This window comes from Diaporthe amygdali (genome assembly GCF_026229845.1).
Source record: "Diaporthe amygdali strain CAA958 chromosome Unknown NODE_27_length_698932_cov_65_101997, whole genome shotgun sequence".
NCBI lineage: Eukaryota > Fungi > Ascomycota > Sordariomycetes > Diaporthales > Diaporthaceae > Diaporthe > Diaporthe amygdali.
The window spans coordinates 52872-76188 of NW_026517047.1; the positions used below are offsets into that span (position 1 = coordinate 52872).

Here is a 23317-nt window from a genome sequence, read left to right on the forward strand (position 1 = left end):
TTGCAGCTTGCTGCCACTATTTCTGTTGAGATCAAGCACAACCAGTATCAACTCACTCAAAAGTGCGGTCTGGTGATATTTGCTACTGCGCGCACACAAACACACATGTAGTCTCTTCACAAGGATCTTGGTATCACATATTCGCATTCAAGGAGCAGACCACCCTGTATCACCAGACACGACAAACGCAGACATGCCCGACCAGACCCTTGCAGGCAAGGTTGCTATTGTGACTGGCTCCAACACAGGAATAGGCGCTGCTATCGCTCAGGAGCTCGCATCCCGAGGCGCAAGCGTCGTTGTCAACTACCCCTTCCCAGCCCTTGCCGAGGAAGCGCAGAAGGTTGTCTCGGGCCTGCCCACAGGATCGACCTCTGTCGCCGTCGAGGTAGATCTGTCGACAGAGAATGGGCCCCAGCAGCTCATAGACGCCGTGGTGGCAAAGTACAAGACCATCCACATCCTCGTGAACAACGCCGGCCTGGCCGTCAACAAGCCCCTCCCGCAGCAGACACTCGGCGACTGGGACAAGCTGGTGGGCCTGAACGCGCGGGCCGTCTTCCTGCTCGTCCAGGCCGTCCTGCCGCACCTGCCTACCCCGTCGCCGTCGACGCAGGAGAGGCCGCAGACGGACGGCGGCCGCATCGTCAACATCGTGTCCATCTCGTCGCGCGCGGCGCCACCGCTGCAGACCATCTACGCCGGCACCAAGGGCATGGTCGACAGCATGACCAAGGTCTGGGCCAAGGAGCTCCCGCCCCGCTACGGCTGCACCGTCAACGCCGTGTCGCCCGGCCCGACCATGACGGCCGGCTTCGCGGCCGCCGGTGACGAGTTCATGAAGGAGATGGCGCCCGTCATGGCCCAGACGCCCGTGGGCCACCGGATGGCGCTGCCCGAGGAGATCGCCTTCGGGGTTGGCTTCTTGTGCGAGCCACGGGCGAGCTGGATTAACGGGTTGCACCTGAATGCGAGTGGTGGGTTGCACATTGAGTAATTGGGGCCCGAAAGGAATGGCCGGGGCAAGCTGAATCACTGATGTCTACCTGTTGATACCCTGGTAAAAGGCAGGGGTCAAGGTCATTAAACACGTATGCTATTCTCCAGTCTGCCCGTTATTTATATCATGAGATATGAAGAAATCCAACACAACGCACATCCAAAATGTCCAAAATGCCTACTACATGAACGGTCCAATTCTAAATCCGGGATAACAAGCCCGATATACAAAAAGGGCCAAGTCCAAAGGCGCCGAAAAGGTGGTATCATGCTGAAGGCGCCTGCCCATGAGAAAAATCACCAAAGAAAAACATAACCATCCTGATGAACAAGTAGATAGGTACAGAAGGGTGCGTGCCCTCTTGATTTACCACTGCAGGCCTGCGCCGCCGGCCTTAATGACGAGCACACTGGCTTTGACGCCGCCGTTGACGAGCTGCTCGGCAACGGTGCCGACCGTCTTCTTCAGGTCGAGCCCGCCCAGATCGATCTGGGAGTCGCCCAGGTCGGGGTGCGAGCGGCCGACGACGACAATATCGCCAGCGTTCCGGGGGACGTTTCCGACGCTCTCCCTGGCCCTGGAAACGGCCTCGGCCACCGCAGTCCCCTTGGTGACGTTGATCTCGGCCAGGGACACGCGGCCCGCCAGCTCCTTGGGCAGCAGGGACCGCAGCGAGGACAGCACCGCGAGATCCTGGGCCGACGTCTCCTCGACGACCTTGACGGCGTCCTTGCTCGCGCCGCGCGAGCCGCCGGCGGCCTTGGAGGGGACCTCGACCTCGTCGCCCGAGTCGTAAGCGGACCAGCTGAAGTGGGCGACGGTGAGGGTCACGTGTGGGCTTTTTGCGAGTTGGATCGCGAAGCGCAGGGCCACGCGGTCGTCCACCCCGCCGAAGAAGGGGAAGAAGATCTGGTGGCTCTTGTCCTTGACAGGTAAGGTGGCGGCGTCACGCTGGCTGTGGATGGACATGGCGCTCTTTGTTTTCTTGAGGTTGGGCCGCTCGGCGGGGCCCATGCCGCCAAAGTTCTGGTTGATAAAGATGCCAGTGTTGCATACAGATGTCTCGAGGGCCTTACTGACGAAATCGAGGTGTCCGCGGTTGTTGTAGCGGTCATGGGCAGATGTGACGAAGGCCACCGACGTGTCCTCGGTGATGCTGCCATACTCGCTCCAGGGGACCAGCAGGAAGTCTGACGCGACATCCGAGGCTTGCTTTATCAGGGTTTCTGCGTAGGATGCTTCTGGCACGATAGCGACCTTGCCGGACACGGCGACATCGTTCAGCCGCGAGAAGGTGCGGAAGGCATTCACGACCGGGTCTATCTCGGAGTAGTATTCCTCACCCTCGGTGACCTGCATCACCGACGACGTTCGCTCCGTGAGCCCCAAGATTCGCAGCCCGTGGACTTCCAGGGGCCGCTTTGCGACTTGCCGAGAAGTGATATGGGCTTCGCCCTTCTCTGAAGGCTCTCCTTCCTCTATGATCTGCTGTTTCACCCCCTCGTCGCCTCCAAGAAGGGCAATGAAAGTGAAGAGACTCGGGAGACTGTCAAGCCGCAAGTAGACGAGCAGGCGGCGAATCTGTGCCGAGTTGAGCTGCTGCTCAGCAGGATCATCTCCACTGGAGGTAGAGGATATGGGATTTCCGTCCTTGTCGGTCTCTCCGCGTCGCCATTTCTCCATCTTGGTTTGGTACCACGGCGGGTAAAGCCACTTGACCAATGGAGTGGTAGCCACGGTTGTAACGACAGCCATGACGACGAAGATGGTAAAGGTCCGTTGGGAGAGGATCTTAGCCTGCAGCCCAATATTCTGTTGTTCTGGTGTCAGCTGGCGCCCCCTGATTTTCCACGTCGTCAATCTGAAGGGGTTGAAGATACGGGACTTACAAGTACGATGAGCTCCACAAGGCCCTTGCAGCTCATGAGACACCCGATGGTGAAGCTCTCGCGCCATTCCAGTCTGTTCAACTTCGCAGCCAGGGTTCCTCCAATGATCTTGCCAGAGAAAGCGATGGCAATGACACCGATAACATAGGCCCAGGTAATGCCATTGTCGAGCAGACCAAGATTGGTGCTGAGACCCGAAAGGGCAAAATACAAAGGTAAGAAGAGCACGGAGATCAGATCCTCAATCTTCTCGGTCAGCTTGATGGCGAAGCCTCCCTCGTGGGGACAGATCAGACCAGCAAGGAAGGCACCGAAGATGGGGTGCACTCCGATGATGCCTATAGGAGTCGATTAGCTCGGAATTCTACATGACATGTATGTAATGACCTCATGCGCAAGCCAGAGGCAGAATGAGAGGGACGGAAGGCAACATACCGGTGAACCAGGACGAGAACAGGACAATCAACAGGGTCAGCGAGACCATGCCCTGCGTAGGGCCATTCTGGAGACTGCCGGTCCTCCTGAGGCACCACATAAAGCAGGGGCGGACAGCAAAGCACAGGAACAGGGCCCAGCCGATGGTGCAGAGCAGGGCGTAGAGGGCGGCCAGGCCGTTGGCGTTGTTGACGAGGGCGACGCACAGGGCCAGCAGGATCCAGCCGGTGACATCGTTGCCGATGCCAGCGGCGAGGACAGTGACGCCGACGGAGGAGCGCAGCAGCTTGAGCTCGGTCAGGATGCGGCAGAGGACGGGGAACGCAGTGATGGCCAGGGCAGTGCCGATAAAGAGGGCAAAGACGCCGAAGTTGATGGAGACGGTGTCGGCCTCGTCCCGGAACTGATGGTACAGGCCCCAGGCGATGGCGCAGCCGAGCCCGAAAGGCAGGATCATGCCGGCCAGGCCGACGGACAGAGCGACGCGCCAGTTGCTGGTGAAGAGTCGGACGTCGACCTCGAGTGCGACCAGGAAGAGGAAGATGATGAGACCGAGATTAGCGACATTGTTGAGGACGGGCATAGATTCTGTGGGGAAGATGTTCGCCTTGAAGCCGGGAATGCGCATCATGACCGAGGGACCCAGCAAGATACCGCCAATGACCTCCGCGATGACACGGGGCTGGCCGAGGTAGGACAGGGGGTAGTGCAGCAGGCGACAGAAGATGATGATGATCATGGCCTGGATGATGAAGAGGGTGATGGGGTTGGAGGCGCTGTACTTGACGGGGTTGGCGCCCTCGAGCACGCCGGCCTGGGCGGCGACCTTGCCATCGCTGCTGTTGGATGAGCCGGCGGCGGCGACGTTGGTGATGGTGGAGGCCAGGACAAGGAGCGTCGCAAGAGCAGCGCTCTGGCGAGCCATGTCGGGCAGGTCTCAGCGAGGCTGGTGACCCGAGCACGACCTATGACAGCACCTGGTTGGAGTTGCACAGCGGCACAGCGGCACAGCGGCACACAGCGGTAGGGGCAGCGTGGGTGTGAGGTAACAGAACAAGCAGGGCAAGCTGTTAGGGCTGCGACGCTGCTACGGCTGACCCGCGGGGGCGGAGAGGCCGCAGATTGGCTGGCTGGTGGCCGACGGGTGGGAGGTGTTTGGACGGGTGTTTGGCAGTGTGTCGAGTCGAGTCGAGTCGAGAGCTGATGCTAGACCCGAGAGTCTGGGCCGTGAGCCTCGAGACCAGACCACCACGTGTGCAGTGCAGCGCAGCAGTGCAGTGCAGTGCTGATGTGTCTGTGTCCGTGTCGACTCGCAGTTTGTGAGGGGGGGGAAGAGATAATAAAAGGATGGGCCCCGGGTAGGTGGGAGGTGGGAGGATGCTGACGGTGTTGGGCCTCGAACAGGTGATGGACTGCCGAGGGTCGAAGCAGCCAATTATTGCATCAAAAGCACCGACCCGACTCATCAAGGTTCGTGTCAAGATGCAGGGTAGAGACAGGGCAGGACAGGGGTAATGACTGATTGATTATTCTCTCATCTCATACCTCGCTGTCGCACGGCGTTGGGATGAGGAATCAATCACTCGTGGGTCAGGTCAGAGAGGGATGGAGGAAGACGGGATATTGGAGACAAGAGGCAGAGAGAAAGACAGAGAGATATACGGCAGACAAGCAGTAATAGTCTACGCATTGGATTGGATTCAATCAGGTGGTCGAGGCTCGCTTCTGCTGCTGCTGCCGCCGCCGCTGCTACTGGTGCAAACTACGACGGTTTAGGATTGGAATGGGCGTGGCATGGCATTGGCACCGGTACACAATGAAGGGAAAGGAAGAGGGGCGGTCAACGGACAGAGGTCAGCAGAGGAGATGCTTACAACGGAGAGCCCTGCAGAGAAAGGCGGGACAAGAAGGGGCAGAAGCGGCAGAAGGGGGAGAATGGAGGGAATATGGGCAAAATGGTAGGGCAGATAAGCGGGATTGATTCCAGTAACCAACGGGCGTTGCAGTTGCAGGACGCCCCCCCAGCTCGATCCCGGATCCAAAAGGCTTGGAAGTTTCTTGGGTGTTGCGACTTCACATACCTATCTACAGTGGTGGCACATGCACATGCTGTGGAGGAATGACACAACAAAGAAGACTCCAGGCCAAAGGGGAAACGAACTACTGTCGCACACTAGCCTCAGCCGCAAGGGCACAAGAAGTGCACAAGGGGCATCATGGACATGCCCGTGTCGTGATCTGGGTTCTGGGCCCGGTCATGGAACTACCATGTGCTTGCGCCATGGCGACTAATAAGCGGGCTAAGCAGTCTACGCTATGGGTTGTGTTATGTTAAGCATGATCGTGACTGGACCCTGGAGATGGAAGATGGATGTGGAATAATGCATGCAGTACGTGTACAGTAAGGATCCACTTCTTCGTCCACTTCTTCTTGTTATCCCTCCACATCCCCCATCCCACAGCTATCCAAGCATGCCCCCCCGCATTATACTATAAATGGAGCCATAAGATAGAGAGAGGGTGTGGATGAACAAGACTTAAAGTTGGTCATCTGATCGATGAAAGCCTGCTTCTATACTATACTATACTAATAGACACACCACACACACACACCACTTGCATACTGTTGGCTATCCACCACAATAGCAACAACAAGGACAGCCATTCATGGCCCAGCTAACAGCCAAGCTGAGTTGGAATGACTCGAATGACTCGGTGCCGAGCTGGCGGGCTGGTTTGTGGTGCTGATCATCTGGTGGTGCTGAGTAGAACGGAATGGTGCAAGGGGGTAAGACAACAACGGAGAACAACAGGGGAGCGGCTAATCAACGGCCAACGGAACGGAATCCGCATTCGTCTACTGCAGAGAGAGAGGCATGCATCTTGACTCTACATACTGTGGTAGACTATCATGTGACTGCTTGCTGCATAGATTCATCACCTCTTCTTCTCTCACCATCGACCAGTAGACAATGGGACGCTCTGCTTAGCCAAGCCGGCCCGATTGGCAGGCCTCACTCACTCACAAACCTGCCCAATACCGTGTTTCACCAACTCGGCCCCCCGTTTCGTCCCGGGCCCGGCCTGCAAGATACGGAGACACATCGGCACACCTCTCAAACCAACATCGCCCTCACCACTCCCTCACCCACTTGGGGCTCTTGCTTACATACTTACTCATCCAGACTGTGCAGCTGCAGCTGCAGCTACCCACAACACTGGTCAGCCCCACAGCGGTCCCCACAGCGGCCCCGACATTGACTTACATAACCTCCGGCTCCCAGTCCCCGGCGCTGGCCCCGCTCCGTCCGCTTCTGACCCGGCCTCGCCTTGTGGCCCGGCCACGTCCAGAAACACTTGACACCCAACCACAGCCCGCCGTCCCTGCAGGAAACCTCCTGCTTGGCCACCCAGCCCTTCCGTCAGAGAGCCTCAGAGATCGATGACTCTGCCCCCTTTGCCATGCGTTCCCAGCCGTGTCGAGCAATGGCCGCCATTGAAACAGGAACAGTCTCTTGGTTGGCCGCGCCTCCTTCTGGCTGTGAGCAGCCACTCTCGCTTGACGGTCTAGACTCGCCTTGCCTCCCCTTGTCTCTCCTCGCAAGTCCTCTTGGCCCTCTGTGTCGTCATGTCTTAAAACTTGACCGGACCCTCTTTTTGCAACATGGCTCTCTCCCTCTCTGCTACAAGCGTCAGAACTGCTGCCTATCGTTCTTTTCTTTCTTCTTTCTTTTCCTCTGTGTGGCAAATCTTCTCTGCGCAAGCTATCGTGATTGCGCTGGCTGTGTCACCATCACGGATTTTCAAGCGAGACTCGACGTCTCCCGGACAAGCGTCCATCTCTTTCATTACTAACTTCTGACACTCGTTGACTCTTCGAGTAACAGTATACGATGAAGACCTTCATCGCCAGACGGCACGCCGCCATCACGGCTCTGGCTTGTCTGCTCGCCCGCGGCCGAGCTACAAATCACCTCGGCGAGGAGACTGCTTCAGCTGCCCCGGCTGCCACGGCTGCTACTCCTCCTTTCCCAGTCCTGCCAGTGGCTCAAAATTCAGCACAAGGTAAGTTCGCACTGTCCCCAAACCTCCTGCAAGCAACTGGACTAACCAAACTCCAGTCATGTCGAACCCACCAGCGCTCAGCTTCCCCGGGGCCGGCAAGAATCAGACCTATCTCGCCCTGGGCATGGAATTGCCCATAATAGCCACCGCAGGCGGTGGGTCTACCGCAAGCGCAGAGCTCATCTTCGTCTCGCCTCAGTCCTACCTTCTCTTCGTCCAGCAGGGCATGATGCTGGACAGCTCCACCCAGCTGAATATGAGCGGCGGCCTGCTGAGCTCCGCCGCCGACCCCTTCGTCTCGTTCGAGGAGCCAACCGGGCTCTTTTCCTCCATCACATCCGCCAACTCGGGCGCATCGTCGTCCTCCGCTTCCTCCTCGTCCTCGTCGTCGTCCTCGTCCGACATGCGCCTCCTCGCCGTCCTGCTCTACAACCCGCCCACCCCCCAAGCTGGGATGACCGCCTTCAACTTTACCGCCTGGGCCGCAGACATGAGCGCGAACCCGTCCCTTCGCATGGATTTTGACGTCCAGGACTTTGCCACCCGGTCCGGGCTCGGCGATCCCGTTGCCGCCGAGGTGCTCATCGTCCAGGACCAGATCAGCACCCCGTCCGACAACCCCGATGACAACTCGGCGAGCCTGGTCCCGATCAGCACCGTCATCCCGGCCGGCGGGCAGGAGGAATCCACATCCGCCGCCTCATCCTCGGCTTCGGCCTCGGCCTCAGACTCAGCTTCAGCTACCGGGGCTGGTGCCGGTGCCGCCGCCGCCGCAGCTGGTGGACAGTCTGGCGCGGCAGCCACCGGTGCGGCAGCCACCGGAGGAGTCGGTGGTAGCCCGTCAGGTCTCGGTGCATTGGGCGCTGGTGGCGCCGGTGGCCTCGCGACGGGCGGCGCTGGAGGAGCCAGCCAAACTGGCTCGGCCGCCGGTGCAAGCGGGACGGATTCAGCCTCCGGTGCAACCGGCACTGATTCAGCAGCCGGTGCAAGCGGAACGGGCTCAGCAGCTGCAGCAGGCTCAGATGGTCAGACTGGCTCCGGGTCTGAGGGCGGTAAGGGTGATGGTGCCAATGCAGGTGGCTCAGGTGCAGAAGGAAGTGGAGAAGACGGCGCTGGTGGCGCTGGTGGCGCCGGCGACGGTGCCCAGAAGGGAGATGGGGGAGATGGGAGCGGTGCTGGGGCAGGTGAGGGCAGTGATGGCAAGGGAGGAGACGGCAGCGGCTCTGAAAACGGACAAGGTGGGAAGGCAGGAGCAGGTGGCGCCGGAGCAGGAGATCAAGGTGATGCTGGAAAGGGAGATGGGAGCGGTGCCGGAGCAGGATCCAACAAAGATGGCGGCAAAGGCGCCGGTCAGGACGCCGGCGGTCAAGGATCCGGCGGTGAGGGTGCCGATGGTGAAGACGGATGCGACGCGGAAGACGAGCAAGGCGCCGGAGGTGCAGGAGCAGCAGGCGGGGCCGGTGAGGGTTCATCAGCCGCCTCCGCGGGCAATAGCACCTCGGCGACTGCCACGGGCGGAGCCGGCAAGTCGGGCACCGCAGACAAGAGTGGCCTCCCGCTCATGGGCACCGGCGCCGCGAAACTACCGGGCATGATGGAAGGCGGCGGCATGATGGGCGCCGGCGGCATGAAGGGAGATGGCGGCATGAAGGGAGATGGTGGCATGAAGGGGGCCGGCAGCGAGAGCAGCGGCGCCGCAATGCCCGAGATGACGGCGTCAGCGTCGGCGTCGGCTAACCCGGACGACGACGGACTCTTCACGATCGGCTTCGACGTCGACGGCAAGTTCGGGACGACCATCACAGCCGAGCTGCCCTTCCGGGCGGCCCGCCGTACCGCCGCTCCACAGGACGGCGGCGATTGGACCATGACGCTCAACACGGACGTGAGGGCCGCTCTGGGAGGGCTGATGCAGGCCACCGCTGCGTCGGCGAGCAGCCCGTCCCTTGCGACCGGCTCGTCTACCATGGTCACGACGACAACATCTTCCGGGGAGACTGCAATGGCCACTGCCACAACGTCCACAACGAGTGTGACCTCGGGGGCGACGACCCTGTCTTCCTCACTGCTCCGTGTCTTCGGTCTAGCAGCTGGTCCGTTGCTTGTCTTGATATTTACGTGAAGGGCAGTTTGCTGCTAATGAATGGGAGGTATAATGCGGCGTTCAATGCGGCGTTCGGTTGATCTTGGTTGGTTTGTCTTGTCTCGTGTATCATTATCCTCACGGGAGTCGGAGGGACACTCCGAAGCAGCTGTGCTTCACCCGGCAAAGGAAGTCTGGGTTTTGAGGTTGGCGCGCTGTCATTGATACCGCTGGTTTTTCGTACATGTGTTTTTATAGTTACAGTTAGAGAATAGAGTCACCCATTCCATCTTCGCCTGCCTGAACGAGAGCCCCAACCTCGATACAGTGCAACTTTTGCGCTCATTCACTTACAGGACCATAATGCTCGTTTCCTTCGCAACGCCAAAACCCAGAATCGAACGCCACGGGTATTCCCATCTATAGGTCCTTTCCCCGGGACCGTCATGCAAGCGCAACAAGACCAGTAAGTAGCCTCGCCCCAAACGGGCGCACCCGCCTGCCACAAGGGAAGCATGCATACCAGTGCGTCGCTTTGTGATCTTTTGTTGGTCAAGGTGGCCACCAATGCGAACAAAGCAAAAGAAAGAAATACATCAAAGGGAAATGGGGAAAACTTCATATTTTCGGGAAGTCCAATCAGTGTCCCACACATGACTGACAAGACATCCTTCCTAGTTCCACCGTTGGTGGTCAGATGAAGTGTCTCGACGTCGGGTGGGATTATGATGGGTATCATCGCTAGAAGAAAGTTGAAAAGAATCTGCCCCTCTCCCAATGGACATCCAACAGACAAACAAATAAAAAGCCAAAACCGTAAAACTGCCGCATCGCTGTGATATGCATAGATTCGTGCCGTCATAGGCTGGGACGCAAGTTGTCGAATTCCACAAGCCGCTTGAACTTGGGCTTCCCACGGTACCTTGGAGGCTCGGGACGCGGTTCGCTTGGCCCTTCGTCTTTTTCATGGTTTCCAGACTCTTCACGTGCGCTCGTGCTGGGTGCCTCGTCTTTATCGTTAGCAGGTTGCTCATGACGACTGCCATCAACAGATTCCCTAGGCGTGCTGGTGACGGTTTCCTCTCTTGTTCCTCCGCTGACGATACTATCGTTGGTGTTTTCAACAGCTTCTTCATGCGTACCATCAACGGATTTTTCATGTATGCCGTTGACAGGCTCCTCGTGCGTACCGTCGAGAGACTTGTCAAGGAAGTCATCATGACCGCCGTTCACGGCTTCCGTGAGGCAGTCGTCGACAGGGTCCTCATTAGTGTCATTGGCAGTCCCCCCCTGGTCATCATTGAGAGGTTCAATGTCCTTATCATCGATAGCATCCGCATCAGTGAAGGTGGCAGGCTTCACGCCCGCTTCGAGCTCTTCTTCCGTCTTGCTTTCCTTGGCCTGGGGCTCTGCCTCCTGCTCAACGTCCTCCTTCAATGTCTGCTTCTCTTCCTCCGGCTCGCGACTGGCTTTCTTCGTTCTTTCAAGTTCCCAAAGATAAGACAGAAATCGTGACTCGGACCGTGGTGGTTTCCGTGAGCGCATTTCGTTGTATGCAGCAGTGAGGTGCTTATCAGGCACAAATTTACGAAATTTACGCGGGGGCGCACACGTCCCGGAGTCCCCATTCTCGGCATTCTCGGGCAACTCATCGCCACTGCCGCCTCTGAGATGTACCTAGTCGGATGAGGGCCAGAAGCCTGATGAGTTGCGTGCCGTGGATTGGGTATCGGCCGGTGAATCTTCCTAGGAGAAACCAGGGTTACCATTGTCTGGCATCGCGTTATCAGACAGAGCGACGAGCAACTGAGTCAGACATCTCTTGGTGGCTGCGTCGTCACGAAGGACGGAAGAAAATGTTGCGTCGCGAAGAGGCTCTGGCAGGCACTGACGAAGCGCCTCGCGCGCTCTTGCGTTGTCACTTAGTCTGTACCGAGTTAGTTCCGCAGTTCCAAAGGCGTCTAGACGGGCTACGATAGCCCTGAGTGAGTGAGTGTGCATGAGGTTACATACCGCAAGAAGCACCTGACTACATGCTTTAGTAGTCGGGCAGTCTGCTGTTCTACCAGTTGGCCCACCATATTGCTTAGGACAGTGCCGACAGCATAGAACCTCTCGTAGGTGGCGCAGATGTAGTTCAGGCCATTGTCATCAAGCAGTATCTTTTGCACGATGAAGATAGCCACAGTCTTGCTGAGCTCCGACCCCGTCTCCATTATCCGCAGGCAGAGAGGAATGATCTCGGTAGTCAACAAGAAGTTGATGACCTCGGACGAGTCGTTCTTAACAAGCGCGCCAATGACACCGAGGCTGGTGAGACGGAGGTACTCGAAAGGGCGCGATTTGGAGGTCGTGTTCAGGAAGGGGTAGAGATAGAGGGGGATGTGGGCTGAGAGGGCTGGTCAGTTATCGCGCACTGGTTGGTGGGGGCCAGGGTGTGGCAGCATACCATTGAGGAACAATGTGCGGGTCTCGTTGTGGGAGGCCACGCACTGGAGAAGGGCCAGAGCATTACAGACCCTGTTGGAAGCAGCGGCAGTGAGCTGGGAGGGGTTGAGGAGGGTGTAGACGGAGATGATCTCCTGGACGAGCGAGGTCATGACGCCAAATGAGTGCCACAGGATCAGGGCGAGCTCTGGGACCTGCTCACGCTTCTTGCTGAGCTCGAGGAGGGCTTGCTCGCGGGAGTTCTCGTTGAGCAGGTCGGCAATGTACTGCATGGTGCGACGGTTGTCCTCGGACATGTTGGGGTTGTCTGCGGCAGCGTCCTGGTGAGCAGCGTTCAAAGCATTTGTATGGGTCGCAGAGGAGTTGATGCGATTGTAGTGGGCTTGCTGGGCGTGCTGGACGGCGGCGGCGGCGGCAGCTTGTTGTTGAGCTTGAGCATGCTGGTGGTGAGATTGGGCCGGGTGCATCCAGGGAGCGTCCTGGGGGAAGTGCTGATGGCCGTACATGGGGTGGTTGGGCATCATCTTGACTCTGGGTGATGTTGCGTCGTCGCGCCCCGCGACGCCGTGCTGTGCGAACGAGGGCGATTGAGTGTGGTGGGTGTGTCGATACTGGATAGGAGAATATTGAGTGGTGGGAAAAGAGCGGGAGGAGGGGCCTTGTCGCGTAGGGCAGGGCGGCTCGCGAGAGATAGGTATGGATGAATCAGCGGTGACAGGATGGGCAACAGCTTGCTCGTGTGCGCGTGAGGAAGTAGTTGATGCGATGGACGGTTTGGGCACAGAGAGGCGAGGATTCAAGGGTTGGCTTGGGCGGGTCGAGGATGTTGTCAAGAGCCCTCGAAGGGAACGAGCGAGGCAAAGCTCTAGGCCAGGTCCGGATCATTGCCGGCGGTGGGGAGCAAAAGGTGGCCTGTGCGCATTTGCGAACAGTGGCAGTATTAAGGTTAGCTGGTTAGGTAGTGAGCGAGTGCCGCCGGCCTCGGTACGTACCTGACTACAGGTCACGGTACGGATACGTGCAAATCAGGCGGCCCTTCAAGCGCTTTGGTCTGTCTATCCGAATGCGTGTGTGGCCCAATCTGTTTCTCATATCACACTTTATCTACCTAAGCCTACCATATTTACCACGTTCGCCATACTACAAAGGAAGACATGCTGTCCCTTTCGGTACATATTCACCCAGTACCTCCTTGGTTCATGGCTCTTCCTCAGGGAAGAGCAATCACTGACACCAGCCCGGCTTCTTCTCAGTGCATACTCTGTAACTAGACGGATTATAAGTAATATGATGGCAGCTTCACGGCAGCCATCCGCGTCTCGACGTTGAAGGCGACGGCTCTCCGCCTCATCGCATACGACAGCATCCGCTAAGCGTCTGCTGTGTCGGTAGAAGCTATGTGAGTGAGTCTGCTCCCTGCGCGTGGGCTCGCGGTCATCCTAATGGGAAAATACGTATTCCCGTGCCTCTAACACTCATTCTTCCAGATGTTAGTGTAGGATATGCCACCCGTGTCCGTGCTGCGCGTGACTGAGTCGCCTCCCGCCAGTCTATCGCGAACCCACTCGCGTCAGTGGGCATCGAGAGCCACTCGTCAGACACCACAAGTCCGTCACGATTACCTAGGATGCAGCGTACCTTGTATGCCCACAAACTCCCGGGTTCTCGGCCGCCAGATCCTGGACACAGACGGACAGACGGACGGTGTACCCTTTAGTATCAAGAACGAGGACACGTAGGTGATCCGTCTGGCCCCACCCGCGAGACCGCCCCAGCTGCCCAGCTGCCCAGCTGCCTTTCCTTGCTGGCGGAGCCCCAGCCCGGCGTCCGTTGCCCCACCGTATGAATGGATCACGGCAGAACCCAATCGCGCTCGTCGGGAGTTTTCGCGCCAGTACGGACACGGCTTCGATCTCTTCTACGTCCCCACGCGGCGGTTTCCGGGATCTCTGCGGCAGACACGATGGCACAGCCGGCCTGACAACTACCCAGTACTCGTGCTCATGGGATGCCAGGGCAGCAACACCTTGCTTGTTGTTGCACGCCTGGCCAGGTGCCAGCCAGCATGATGACTAGCACAGTCGAAGACAGTCGCCATGTCGTGGCTGCCATCGCTGGGAGAGGCGACAAGCAACGGCAGTAGTGTTCATAGTCCGAGGCCGGCCAGGGTCGGCTCTGCCAGAAAGTCGATCCGACCTTCCACGTTGACGTCGGCCGTGCCTGCATGTGTAGGGAATGTCTGAGGCATTTTCGCAGCGTGCGTATGGATACTGCGCAGCCTCACTCGGTACCGATGGCATGCTAGATTTGCTTTGCTGACCATTAGCCTCTTCGCTGTCCGTTCTGCGACTTGGCGCTGCTCCATAGTCTCCAGGCACAAGCAGCTTGACTGTGTGATTCGCTGCTTGCGACACGCGACATAAGGCCGCTTTGGGTTGCCCATGGGGCGGGTTGACGAAGAAGTCCAGACCTGTAGCTGTTCGGGTTAGTAACTGCAGGTACATGCTCTGGCGACTTCAAGGTCGCCGTGCGTCTTGATGACGCACCTCGTGAGTTGAGTGCAAAATACGGGCGACAGGGTGTGTCTTGATAAGTGGATTGAGTTCTTAAAAAGGTTCGTGCTGGAAGGAGGTGGGGGCAGGATGTTCAGTGAGCTCCCGATTCTCTCCAATTCTGGAGTTTGCAGCCGGCCCCTTCGTTCCTTAGTCCAACATCTGCAACGGACGGACTTCGCCAAAACAACAAGATCTGTGGCCTGCCGTCTTTTCCAGCAATTCTTGGGCGCTAATCAGCATGATTTCGACCAACTAGTTAGCCCAATGGACACCTTGAAGGCCCCCGGGTTTAAAGCCTTCCCTTCCCTTGCCTTACACCGCTGATCGACCTTCATGATATCGATCAATTAATCAACCTTCGCGCCAGTCAGAGCACACCACTTAGACTCATTCATTTTCGCCTTCATTCATCACCTATATCTAGGATCGATGAGCACAAATTGTTTCTGTGACCACAGCATGAACCTGCTCCCACACCAAAACGGCTATCGACAACCAGAGTCTCATCCTCGACCGATGAAGTCATAATGGATGCCATACAGCACAGGGGGCGGCTGAGAGCCTTTCTCAAGCACGCCACAATTCGCATCTCGTCACACAAAGATCATGGATTCTCGAATGATTCCGCTTCAGCCCACAGCATCGACGACGACGGCAGATCCCAAAGGTCTTCTAAAAGTGCCAAGAAAGACAGCAAGTTAAGGAGAATTGGCCGTGGAATTCGGCAATGGAGGGAAAAACGAAGGAGGTCACACGGCGATACACGCCCAGAAACCTCACACACCTTTGGAGGAAAGAGCTTTTCTTCATCTGAGGCGAGCCTGGTAGAGGAAAAATTCGGGGTGGAGGCTGTTCCTAATGAAGATGCCTCCATTGATCGACCAAAAAACGATCCTCTTGAAGTCAGCAAGGGTGTGAATCTGGAGGGAGCTTCAAAAGAAGCGTTGCCGCGGGAAAACATGCATGAGAAGGTTGCTCTGCATCAAGACGCAAGTGAGGATACCAACCTGGGGGACATTCAGGGGAGTACTCCGTCAGGGAAGGAGGTGATCATTCCACAGGCGACTATCCCAATCCCACCTCCCCCCGTCTACAGCTCACTAGTCTGGTCGGATCTGGCGCCACCTGCAAAAACCCTCAAACCACCCAGTGGCGTCGTATTCAGACGGGACAGGAAGAATGCAAGTGAGTTTGCCCGAAACACACTGAGCAGTGAGCCCGCACTATGGACCGATGCTTCCTATAGGGTTGAAGCGCCCGAAGGTTGCAACAGCGAGCACTACGGAGGTATCGCAGTGGCCCAAAAATTTGACCAACGGTGGACGGTGCATTCTGCTCACACCAGGGGCGTTACAGACACCAATCATCTCGAGTCTCTTGCCATCTTGATGGCCCTTCAGATGGCAGTGCAGGAAAAGAAGGCAGGCATACTTGGGGAGGGCACGGTCTACATCTGCAGCGACAGCGATACTGCATTACGGTGGCTGGAGAAGGTCTTCACCCTCGCCACCGCGATCAGAAGGGCTGCCTGGGAGGCACGCGCGTTGGAGGCCGACGTCGACGACCTCAAATGCCTAATCCGGCTCTCTAACGAGCTTTCTAGGTGGGAGCCCTTCCGCTTCAGCGAGTACAAATGCCCAGAGAAGAGCCTGATGGCTTCGATCGGCAGGAGAATCCTGGAGCAATATTATGAGTTGCGCGGGCTCGGGGCCTGGGTTGAATTCCACTGGGTCCCAGGCCACTCAGGCCTTCCAGGAAACATGATCGCCGACAGAATAGCAGCGTTATCCTGCTGCTGGGTCATGAAGTGGGCACCTCCCTCAGCCCATGATGCTGGGCTTGTAATACCGTTGAAGGTGCTTGCGTTTGACGAGCCGTGGAAGAAATTTTTCCCGCAACAAGAGCAGCGACAATACAATAAGGTCGAGGCACTACAGCTTCTAGAGGACACCAAGGATTTGCAGGTCGTCTTATCTACCAAGGCTCTCGAATCCCCGAGCTGCGACAGAAGCGCGGCTCCAATTGCGGAAGGAGTTGGAACAGATGTTGTCGCATTACAACCTGCGTCTCGAGGTACGACCTGGTCTCTGGGTCTTCCCCCCTCTGTGCATACCTCTCCAGAGTCTGGCGAGGTCACGATAATCCCATCAGATCCGTATGTCAAGGCGAAAGCTCCACCAAAGCATGGAATACCTTATGTATCACATAACGAAGTGGTGTCCATACCACCAGCACCATATCCAATACCACTCCCAGTCCCGCAACCTCAATCGAAGACACGAAAACAAAGGCGGGGAAAGACGAGGTCAAAAACGTCAGGAAACTTTTCGTGCGCCCACTGTGGCCAGGTGGGCCATCTGATCAAGTACTGCTTTGACAAATTCCCAGAGCATAAGATAGCCAACCCAAAGGGATATGCCCGCTATGGCGGGCGCATGAGGCTCGAAAAGAGGACGCCAGGGGCGTTCCAAAGCCTGGCTCGGCTCCACCCGCAGATGATGGCCCAGCCGATTCACGGGCAGGACTCCAGGTATATGCTCGGCCGGGTCGGGATCACTCCGCACCTGACGCCCAAGCAGTGCGCCGTATGGGCGGTCCAGTACCAGGCCTCAGAACCTGGCCAGAGCGCGGTGGCCGACTCGGTCCAGGACCACCGACGGCGCCTCAGAGAGAAGTATCGCTGGGACGAGGCACAGGGTGCCCAGCCAGACTAGAGAGATTATGTATGCCCCGGAGAGGAGAGCTCTCCCAGCTGAGAAACCCCAGGCTTCCCTCGCGTGGGAACTATCTCGCGTCCTCGTAGACAAGGCGGCACATGATTTGACTGCAGCGACGCTTTGTTCATGACCTAACCGTGCAGCCCAAGTCGATATCCTGCACAATAAAACGTGGCTTGGAGACCTTATGAAAAGCATCATTCGCTGGCACTCGGTGTCAAAAGAGGGGAACACGTTCTTGAATATTCAAATACAACAACACAGAAAAAAAGGGCTGAAATTACTCGAGTACGTATTAACCAACACTGAACAGCGTTGGAGCATTATGCAACGCTGCGTGGCCAATGGTGAATTGCTCAAGGCTAGGCTAAGCAAGTAGTTGAGGCAGACATGATAGATCCAAAAACAATGCGTACATGCATCACCACTCTGAATTGCATTAGTGATCCTTCTACTGTCCTCTCGAGAGATGCCTATTAAAAGTACTACATGCCCATGTGCAATGCGAGCACTGCCGGTCCTGTTTGTGCCGCTACTGCTCTCATTCCCACCACCCCTTCTTAATGCCCGGCGGCGCTTAGGAAGCAGGAACCTCTTTTGATGTATCTGAAGTTGAATATTTGCCGGGCCACTATCGGGACCCGGTAGGGAAAAGAAAGAGAAAATAAAGGAGAAGATCCCGAGCGAGTGGTGCCGGATGCCATGAGTCGTTGCCAATCGTATCGCTTCCCTTCTTTCTAATAACACATTGCGTTTGCTGGTTCGTCATAAAGCTCACCCTTTGCCATTTGAGTCCCGCCTCTTTAAAGTGCTTGCAGTGCATTACCCGATTGCTGACGGTCTATGCCGCCACCTTTTATAGCCTGAGTTCCCTCAATATCTGATCTGCCATGTTCTTGAACTGCCAAGTGTTGCCAGTCATGCGCTTGAACTGGATACCATGCAAGCTGATCATTGGTACTTTGACAATGAATACCTCAAACTCGAGCACCATATTCCCACCCAGGTCGTCCTGGACTCGAGTTGTCGTCTCTCCCGGGGGAGCTCTCGACGGGCCTCCAGTGTCGCGTGAATTATCAATGTCTGAAACATCCGAGTTGCTGCTGCTCCTATCGTCCCGAGACCTGCCTGGAGTCCGTGGCGTGTTGGGCTGAGCCCCTTCCAACACGTCGCGCACGTCATCCGCTCGCTCGCCGCGGAGACCGAAACTAAAGCGTCTCCTGTGACCAGGAAGTTGGTTCGGGCTGTTGGGCGGATCGACCTTCTTCAGGTCTATGCTGGGTGCGTGGATACAACGGAATCCACCGCGAATTTCGGTGTAGTCCACGCCCAGCTGCTTGAGCACCCGCTTGATGTCTGCCCTTATCTCGGGCACGGGCCTTGTCGAGGTTGTGCTGACGCTAAAGAGACCCTTCAAGAAGACGGGCTTTGCGAGGCTTGGGTTGTCGTTGCGCTCATCGTTGGACAGACCGCTTTGATCGCCGAGCTCCGCATCCGTTTCTTCTGGCACGTGGAGCTCTCGCTGTTCTTCACGGCGGGCTCGCCGGGCTTGGATGCTCTCACGCCTCGCATGGCCCAAAGACTTGGCCCTCATGGAGACAGACCGCGAAGCCGCCGTCCCTCTGTTCTCAGCTGGTAGCTTCGGCCTGTCCGTGGACTGATCCGAGCCACTCGTGGGTGGTGGATCCTTGGCCTCCGTGTCTGTCGTCGACCCATGCGATGCCATGGCCCGCCTTCTGCGGAATTCCGCGGAGTTGACACTGGTTGACCGCCCAAGAACCTTCTTCTGGCCTTGCATGTTGGCACCGGCAGAGAGTGGTGGACTCAGCAATTCGCTGTGTTGAGGTTGGCTGCTACCCGAGCGCAGCCGCGAGGTTGATCCATCTTCCTTGTCGCGCCTCGAACGCCTGATGCTGAAGGATTTGCGAGGTGGGATGCCCGGCACAGGTGGTTGTTCGGATGGGGAATGGACGTGAACCTGTGGGGGGTGTGACCGATCCTTCTCCGGCCTTTCAGCGTCTCTCGGCCGCCTCCTCGTGGAAAATCTCCTAAGAATACCAGCTGCCGCGCTCTCCTTCTTCTCCGGCCTGTCTGCTGCTGTGTGTGCATCTGGGCTTAGGGCCGCCTTTGGCGACAAAAGCGCCTTGTCAGGCACGTCGTCCTCCCCATGTGTACGCGCTCGTGGCCTTGATCTCCCACCAGTCGCCTTTTCGCCCGGCATCTCGTATGCTGAAGCGTTAGTGTGGGCCTCCTGTGGCGGCGCTATTTCAGGAACGGGATCTTTTTCTCTCTGGGCCGGGGGTTGTTGCGTTGCCATTGTTGGCACGACGTCAACCCTCTCTCGGTCCTGCTTCTCCCTAACCAAGTAGTAGATCGAGAGCAGCGGGCTAAAGGCATTGAGCGGATCGTTTCCGAGGGCAAGAGCTTCGCTGCTCGGAGCGGTCAGAGTGTCCCTGCTAGTCATAGAGTTGCGGCGCTTGTAGAAGTCAAACATGCCCCTTTTCTTGTCCCCATCCTTGGACGGCTGGGGCAGATCCTTTTCCTGCTGGTACAAACGAACGCCGCGTTGGTACTCCTCCGACTCAATCAAGCGTGTCAGCTGTGCCTTAATGACCTCGGGTGGGCCAAAATTAAAACCAGTCATGGCGTTGATGACCTCCGGGTCCAGCGGCAGGGTGAGAGGTTCGCGGCGAGGCAAGAAGTTGTCAGGCGGGCCGCCGTAGCCCTTGTTGATCCAAGGGTGCGACATGACCTCAGCCATGGTAGCTCGTTGCTTTGGATCCGTGACCAGCATCCTGGCAAGCAAGTTCTTACACTCTGCAGATGCATAAAGATATTAGCCGTGCACAGCCGTGTGGGCTCTGGTGTGTGGGGGAAGACCTTACCGCTTGACAGCCAGTTTGGATAGTCCACGAGGCCCTTCTTGATCTTGGCATGGAGCGCAGGCATGCTTTGGTCGTCGAAGGGCACCTTCCCGCAGACAAGAACGTACAAAACAATACCAAAACTCCATACATCGACCTCGGGGCCTGTATAGGCCCTGGCCTGGAGAAGCTCGGGCGCAGCGAAATACAAGCTACCGCAGAAAGTCTTGAGGTGCCCACGCGGAGAGAAAAGGTTGCTTAGGCCAAAGTCGATGATCTTGATATCCCCGGTCTTGCTAATGAGGATGTTCTCGATCTTGAGGTCGCGGTGGACGATGCTGTTCCGGTGGCAGTAGTCGAGAGCACTAGCAATCTGACGGCTGAACTTGCGGGCCTGTTTCTCCTTGAGCTTCCCGTGGGAGATGATGTAGTCGAGCATCTGACCGCCGTTGACATATTCGAACAGCATGTACCAGTGGTAGTTGGTCCTGACGACGTCACGCAAGCCGCACACGTAAGGATGGTTGAGCAGGGTAACTATAGCAGCCTCACGCGCGGTCCTGATCTCTTTGCCCTGCTCGTTACGCTCCTTGTCTGCCCGGCTGTGGTGTCCGTCGTCGGTGACACCCCTGGGGATGATCTTACACGCGACCTGGGAGTGGACGAGCAATGTTAGCATGGCTGGCCCGAAGATGGGAGTATCGCGCGCCATTGTACACTTACCTGCTCGTTGCTTTCCTCCTTTTTTGCCAGCTTGACCTTGCCCATGCTGCCAGCCCCAATTGTCTTGCCCAGGATCCATTTCCCTGATTGAGTCGGTATAGTCGTCCGAGATCTGGCCTTGGGCTGGCCAGAGGACCTCGGGTCGGTGGAGGAGGGGACGGCAGCAGGGCCGGTGTTGTGTGCAACGGTAGTAGCCATGGCTGCAGGGCGTGACTGTGGGGGGTGAGAGGAGGAGGAGTGCTGGCTGTCGCGAGAGTGGTGCGGACGAGAGGATGACGGGTCGGCCCTGGTGGCGGAGAGGGCTCTGTCCCTCTCTCTGCTGGTGCTCTTGGGGTGTTGGTGGGCTAGATTTGTCCGCTCATGCTCGTACTGTGGGTGAGGAAGAACGGATGCTTCTCTGTGCCGGCTGGCGGTGCTGTTGGAGTGGGAGTGGGAGTGGGAGGCCGAGGGAGCGCGGTTGGGAGTGGCAGAGGAGGCGTGGTTCTGGGCCTGGGCCTCCGGGGGGGCAGCAGCAGCGGTAGCGTTAGCTGGGGCAGGGACAGGTACGGAGGCACCGTGGCGGGAGCGGTTGAATTGGGAGGTGGATGTGGGTGCTGCAGTGGACAGCGAGCGAGATGGAGATGAAGGGTCTTCTGGATGGGCGTGGGCGTGGGCGTGGCGTTTAGGGTCGAGTTGAGGCCCTTGTGGATCAGGGAGAGGAGCCTTGGAGCCGGGCGAAATTGCTGCTGTCATTTGGGGTGTTAAGGGGATCCGTACAAGAACGGGCTGGGCTGCCGACGATGGGGAAACTTGGCGACTGACAGGAGAGCAGCTGTACAGGGACCTATCCTGGGATAGCGCGAGTGTTGAGTTGTAATGAGCAGGCAGTCTAGGGACATAAGACAGGTAGGGGAACAAGCCAGTTGCCAGCTGTCAGTGCCAGTGACAGTGAGGATGTGAATGTGAATGTGAATGTAAGTGTAAATGTGAATGCTAATGTGAGCGGCGCATTCAAGGGCCCTTTGGGTTGCAACGCGGTCGCTGTCGCCGCCGCCGTCGACGTCGCCTGTGTTGCTGTTGCTGTTGACTGACCTTGGGACGTCACGGTGCTCGCCTACTCGTGCCGTACATGAGGTAGCCCAGGTAGCCCCAGCAATGGATTGTGTTCGGCCGGATCGACCAGGCACAACATAAAGTCTAGGCACTGTCACTGTAGTCGTCCGGGTACTGCGTATGTATTGCAGCAAAGCAAAGCAAATGAGTCGGTGCAGCGCGAGAGCAGCGGGCGTGGGTGGGGACAGGGGACAATGGGGGAGGGAGGCTGGTGGGCTGGCAGGCTGGGTGTGTTGCGCGAGGCGACAGGGCAACGGCAAGCGGGAGCTTAATGGGAACTGGGAACTGGGAACTGAAGAGCTGGGACGGGAACTGGGCACGGGAGAAGGTGGAGGATCCGGTTCCAGGTTGAGGGAGGGCAGCAGGGCACGCTGTAAAACAAAGTTGGGCGGAACCTGGTGGCGGTCTATTGTCTCAGTCCTCTCTGCTCCGTCTATCTGTGCATCTGTCTATCTGTCTCCCTCCTCCCGATCTTCTGTGCTCCAGCCAGCAACAGCTAGCAGGTTCACCAGAAGGAGCAAGGTGTTGAGTTGGTGGCTTGGTGTGCAATTTGTCTAGACTAATACGTACAGGCACCCGACGACCTAGTTACACTTGGTCAGGCACGACATGTTGGGCCCAGACAGCTGGCAGTGCGATGCTAGAACCCTGGAGGTTGGTCACTTGATGCTGTCTGTGATGGTCGGGTCGGTTGTTCGGCTCGCGATCGCATTTTGCATTTGCATTGGCGTTGCGATGCGATGGCTGATTTGCAGATTTGCAGATTTGATGCTTGACTCAAATGCTGGACCTGCATGGTGGACACCTAGGAACTTATCACCGGTCTGCTATAGAAAACGTTTTTATTAGTGTCAAGGTGAGGCTGTTTTTCTCTCTCTTCGTATTGTTGTGTGCAGCAGCAGTGCTTCCAATACGGGTTGACGCGTGCTCATCAGACAGCACCAGGTCCCTCCCTCGTGCATTGGCTGACGTTGCAGCATCATCTCCCACGATCCTCCCTCGATTTCCCTGATGGAGTACCCACATCGTACAGTAGTTAGATACTGGTGGCAGGTTCTGTTCTACGGGAACACGGCCAGCCATTGAAACCTTTGGCGCTAGATACATGTACACGCATGTCTTTGCTATGCAGGTGCTGACCAGTTCAGGCAAATCCTCATGGCTCTACTCTTGAGAAGGCAGAGCGAGGTGATGTGTGGATGTGGAATAGACTTACAGCGTCTACTCCCTGCTGCTGTCCTACAGTAAGGGGTACCTACCTTATTGTACGCATGTTTCCATATTTTTCGGATGAACCCGCCGTACTGAGCTTGACCCAGTTGGGCTGGCCTGCTGTGACTGTGCGAGAGCTGGCTGGCCAGGCTGGCTGGATGGGGATGGCTGACAATCAGCCTTGCACGCGGGGGAATCTGACAGACAGAGAGGGACGAGGTACCGTGCTGCGTG

At 57.4% G+C, this 23317-nt stretch overlaps 7 protein-coding genes across 7 annotated transcripts; 3 read left to right on the top strand and 4 right to left on the bottom strand.

Moving 5' to 3' along the window:
• Window positions 1–193: 193 nt before the first annotated feature.
• Window positions 194–997, top strand: J7T55_000551 (short chain type dehydrogenase; the record flags this gene model as incomplete). Its single annotated transcript, XM_053131473.1, has 1 exon — window positions 194–997. The coding sequence occupies one exon, from the start codon at window positions 194–196 to the stop codon at window positions 995–997; it is 804 nt and encodes a 267-aa protein (XP_052990282.1).
• A 369-nt stretch (window positions 998–1366) lies between these two features.
• On the bottom strand, window positions 1367–4249 carry J7T55_000552 (uncharacterized protein; the record flags this gene model as incomplete). Its single annotated transcript, XM_053131474.1, has 3 exons — window positions 1367–2812; window positions 2890–3227; window positions 3325–4249. 3 exons carry the CDS (start codon window positions 4247–4249, stop codon window positions 1367–1369), a joined length of 2709 nt encoding a protein of 902 aa, XP_052990283.1.
• A 2968-nt stretch (window positions 4250–7217) lies between these two features.
• On the top strand, window positions 7218–9511 carry J7T55_000553 (uncharacterized protein; the record flags this gene model as incomplete). The annotated part of the gene is made up of 2 exons (XM_053131475.1): window positions 7218–7389; window positions 7446–9511. 2 exons carry the CDS (start codon window positions 7218–7220, stop codon window positions 9509–9511), a joined length of 2238 nt encoding a protein of 745 aa, XP_052990284.1.
• Window positions 9512–10330: 819 nt separating this feature from the next.
• On the bottom strand, window positions 10331–11017 carry J7T55_000554 (cell differentiation protein rcd1; the record flags this gene model as incomplete). Its single annotated transcript, XM_053131476.1, has 1 exon — window positions 10331–11017. The coding sequence occupies one exon, from the start codon at window positions 11015–11017 to the stop codon at window positions 10331–10333; it is 687 nt and encodes a 228-aa protein (XP_052990285.1).
• A 201-nt stretch (window positions 11018–11218) lies between these two features.
• On the bottom strand, window positions 11219–12444 carry J7T55_000555 (cell differentiation protein rcd1; the record flags this gene model as incomplete). Its single annotated transcript, XM_053131477.1, has 3 exons — window positions 11219–11399; window positions 11486–11861; window positions 11922–12444. The coding sequence occupies 3 exons, from the start codon at window positions 12442–12444 to the stop codon at window positions 11219–11221; spliced, it is 1080 nt and encodes a 359-aa protein (XP_052990286.1).
• Window positions 12445–15002: 2558 nt separating this feature from the next.
• Window positions 15003–17189, top strand: J7T55_000556 (uncharacterized protein; the record flags this gene model as incomplete). Its single annotated transcript, XM_053131478.1, has 1 exon — window positions 15003–17189. One exon carries the CDS (start codon window positions 15003–15005, stop codon window positions 17187–17189), a length of 2187 nt encoding a protein of 728 aa, XP_052990287.1.
• An 859-nt stretch (window positions 17190–18048) lies between these two features.
• J7T55_000557 (uncharacterized protein) lies at window positions 18049–21511 on the bottom strand (the record flags this gene model as incomplete). Its single annotated transcript, XM_053131479.1, has 3 exons — window positions 18049–20009; window positions 20078–20708; window positions 20780–21511. The coding sequence occupies 3 exons, from the start codon at window positions 21509–21511 to the stop codon at window positions 18049–18051; spliced, it is 3324 nt and encodes a 1107-aa protein (XP_052990288.1).
• Between the last annotated feature and the right edge of the window lie 1806 nt (window positions 21512–23317).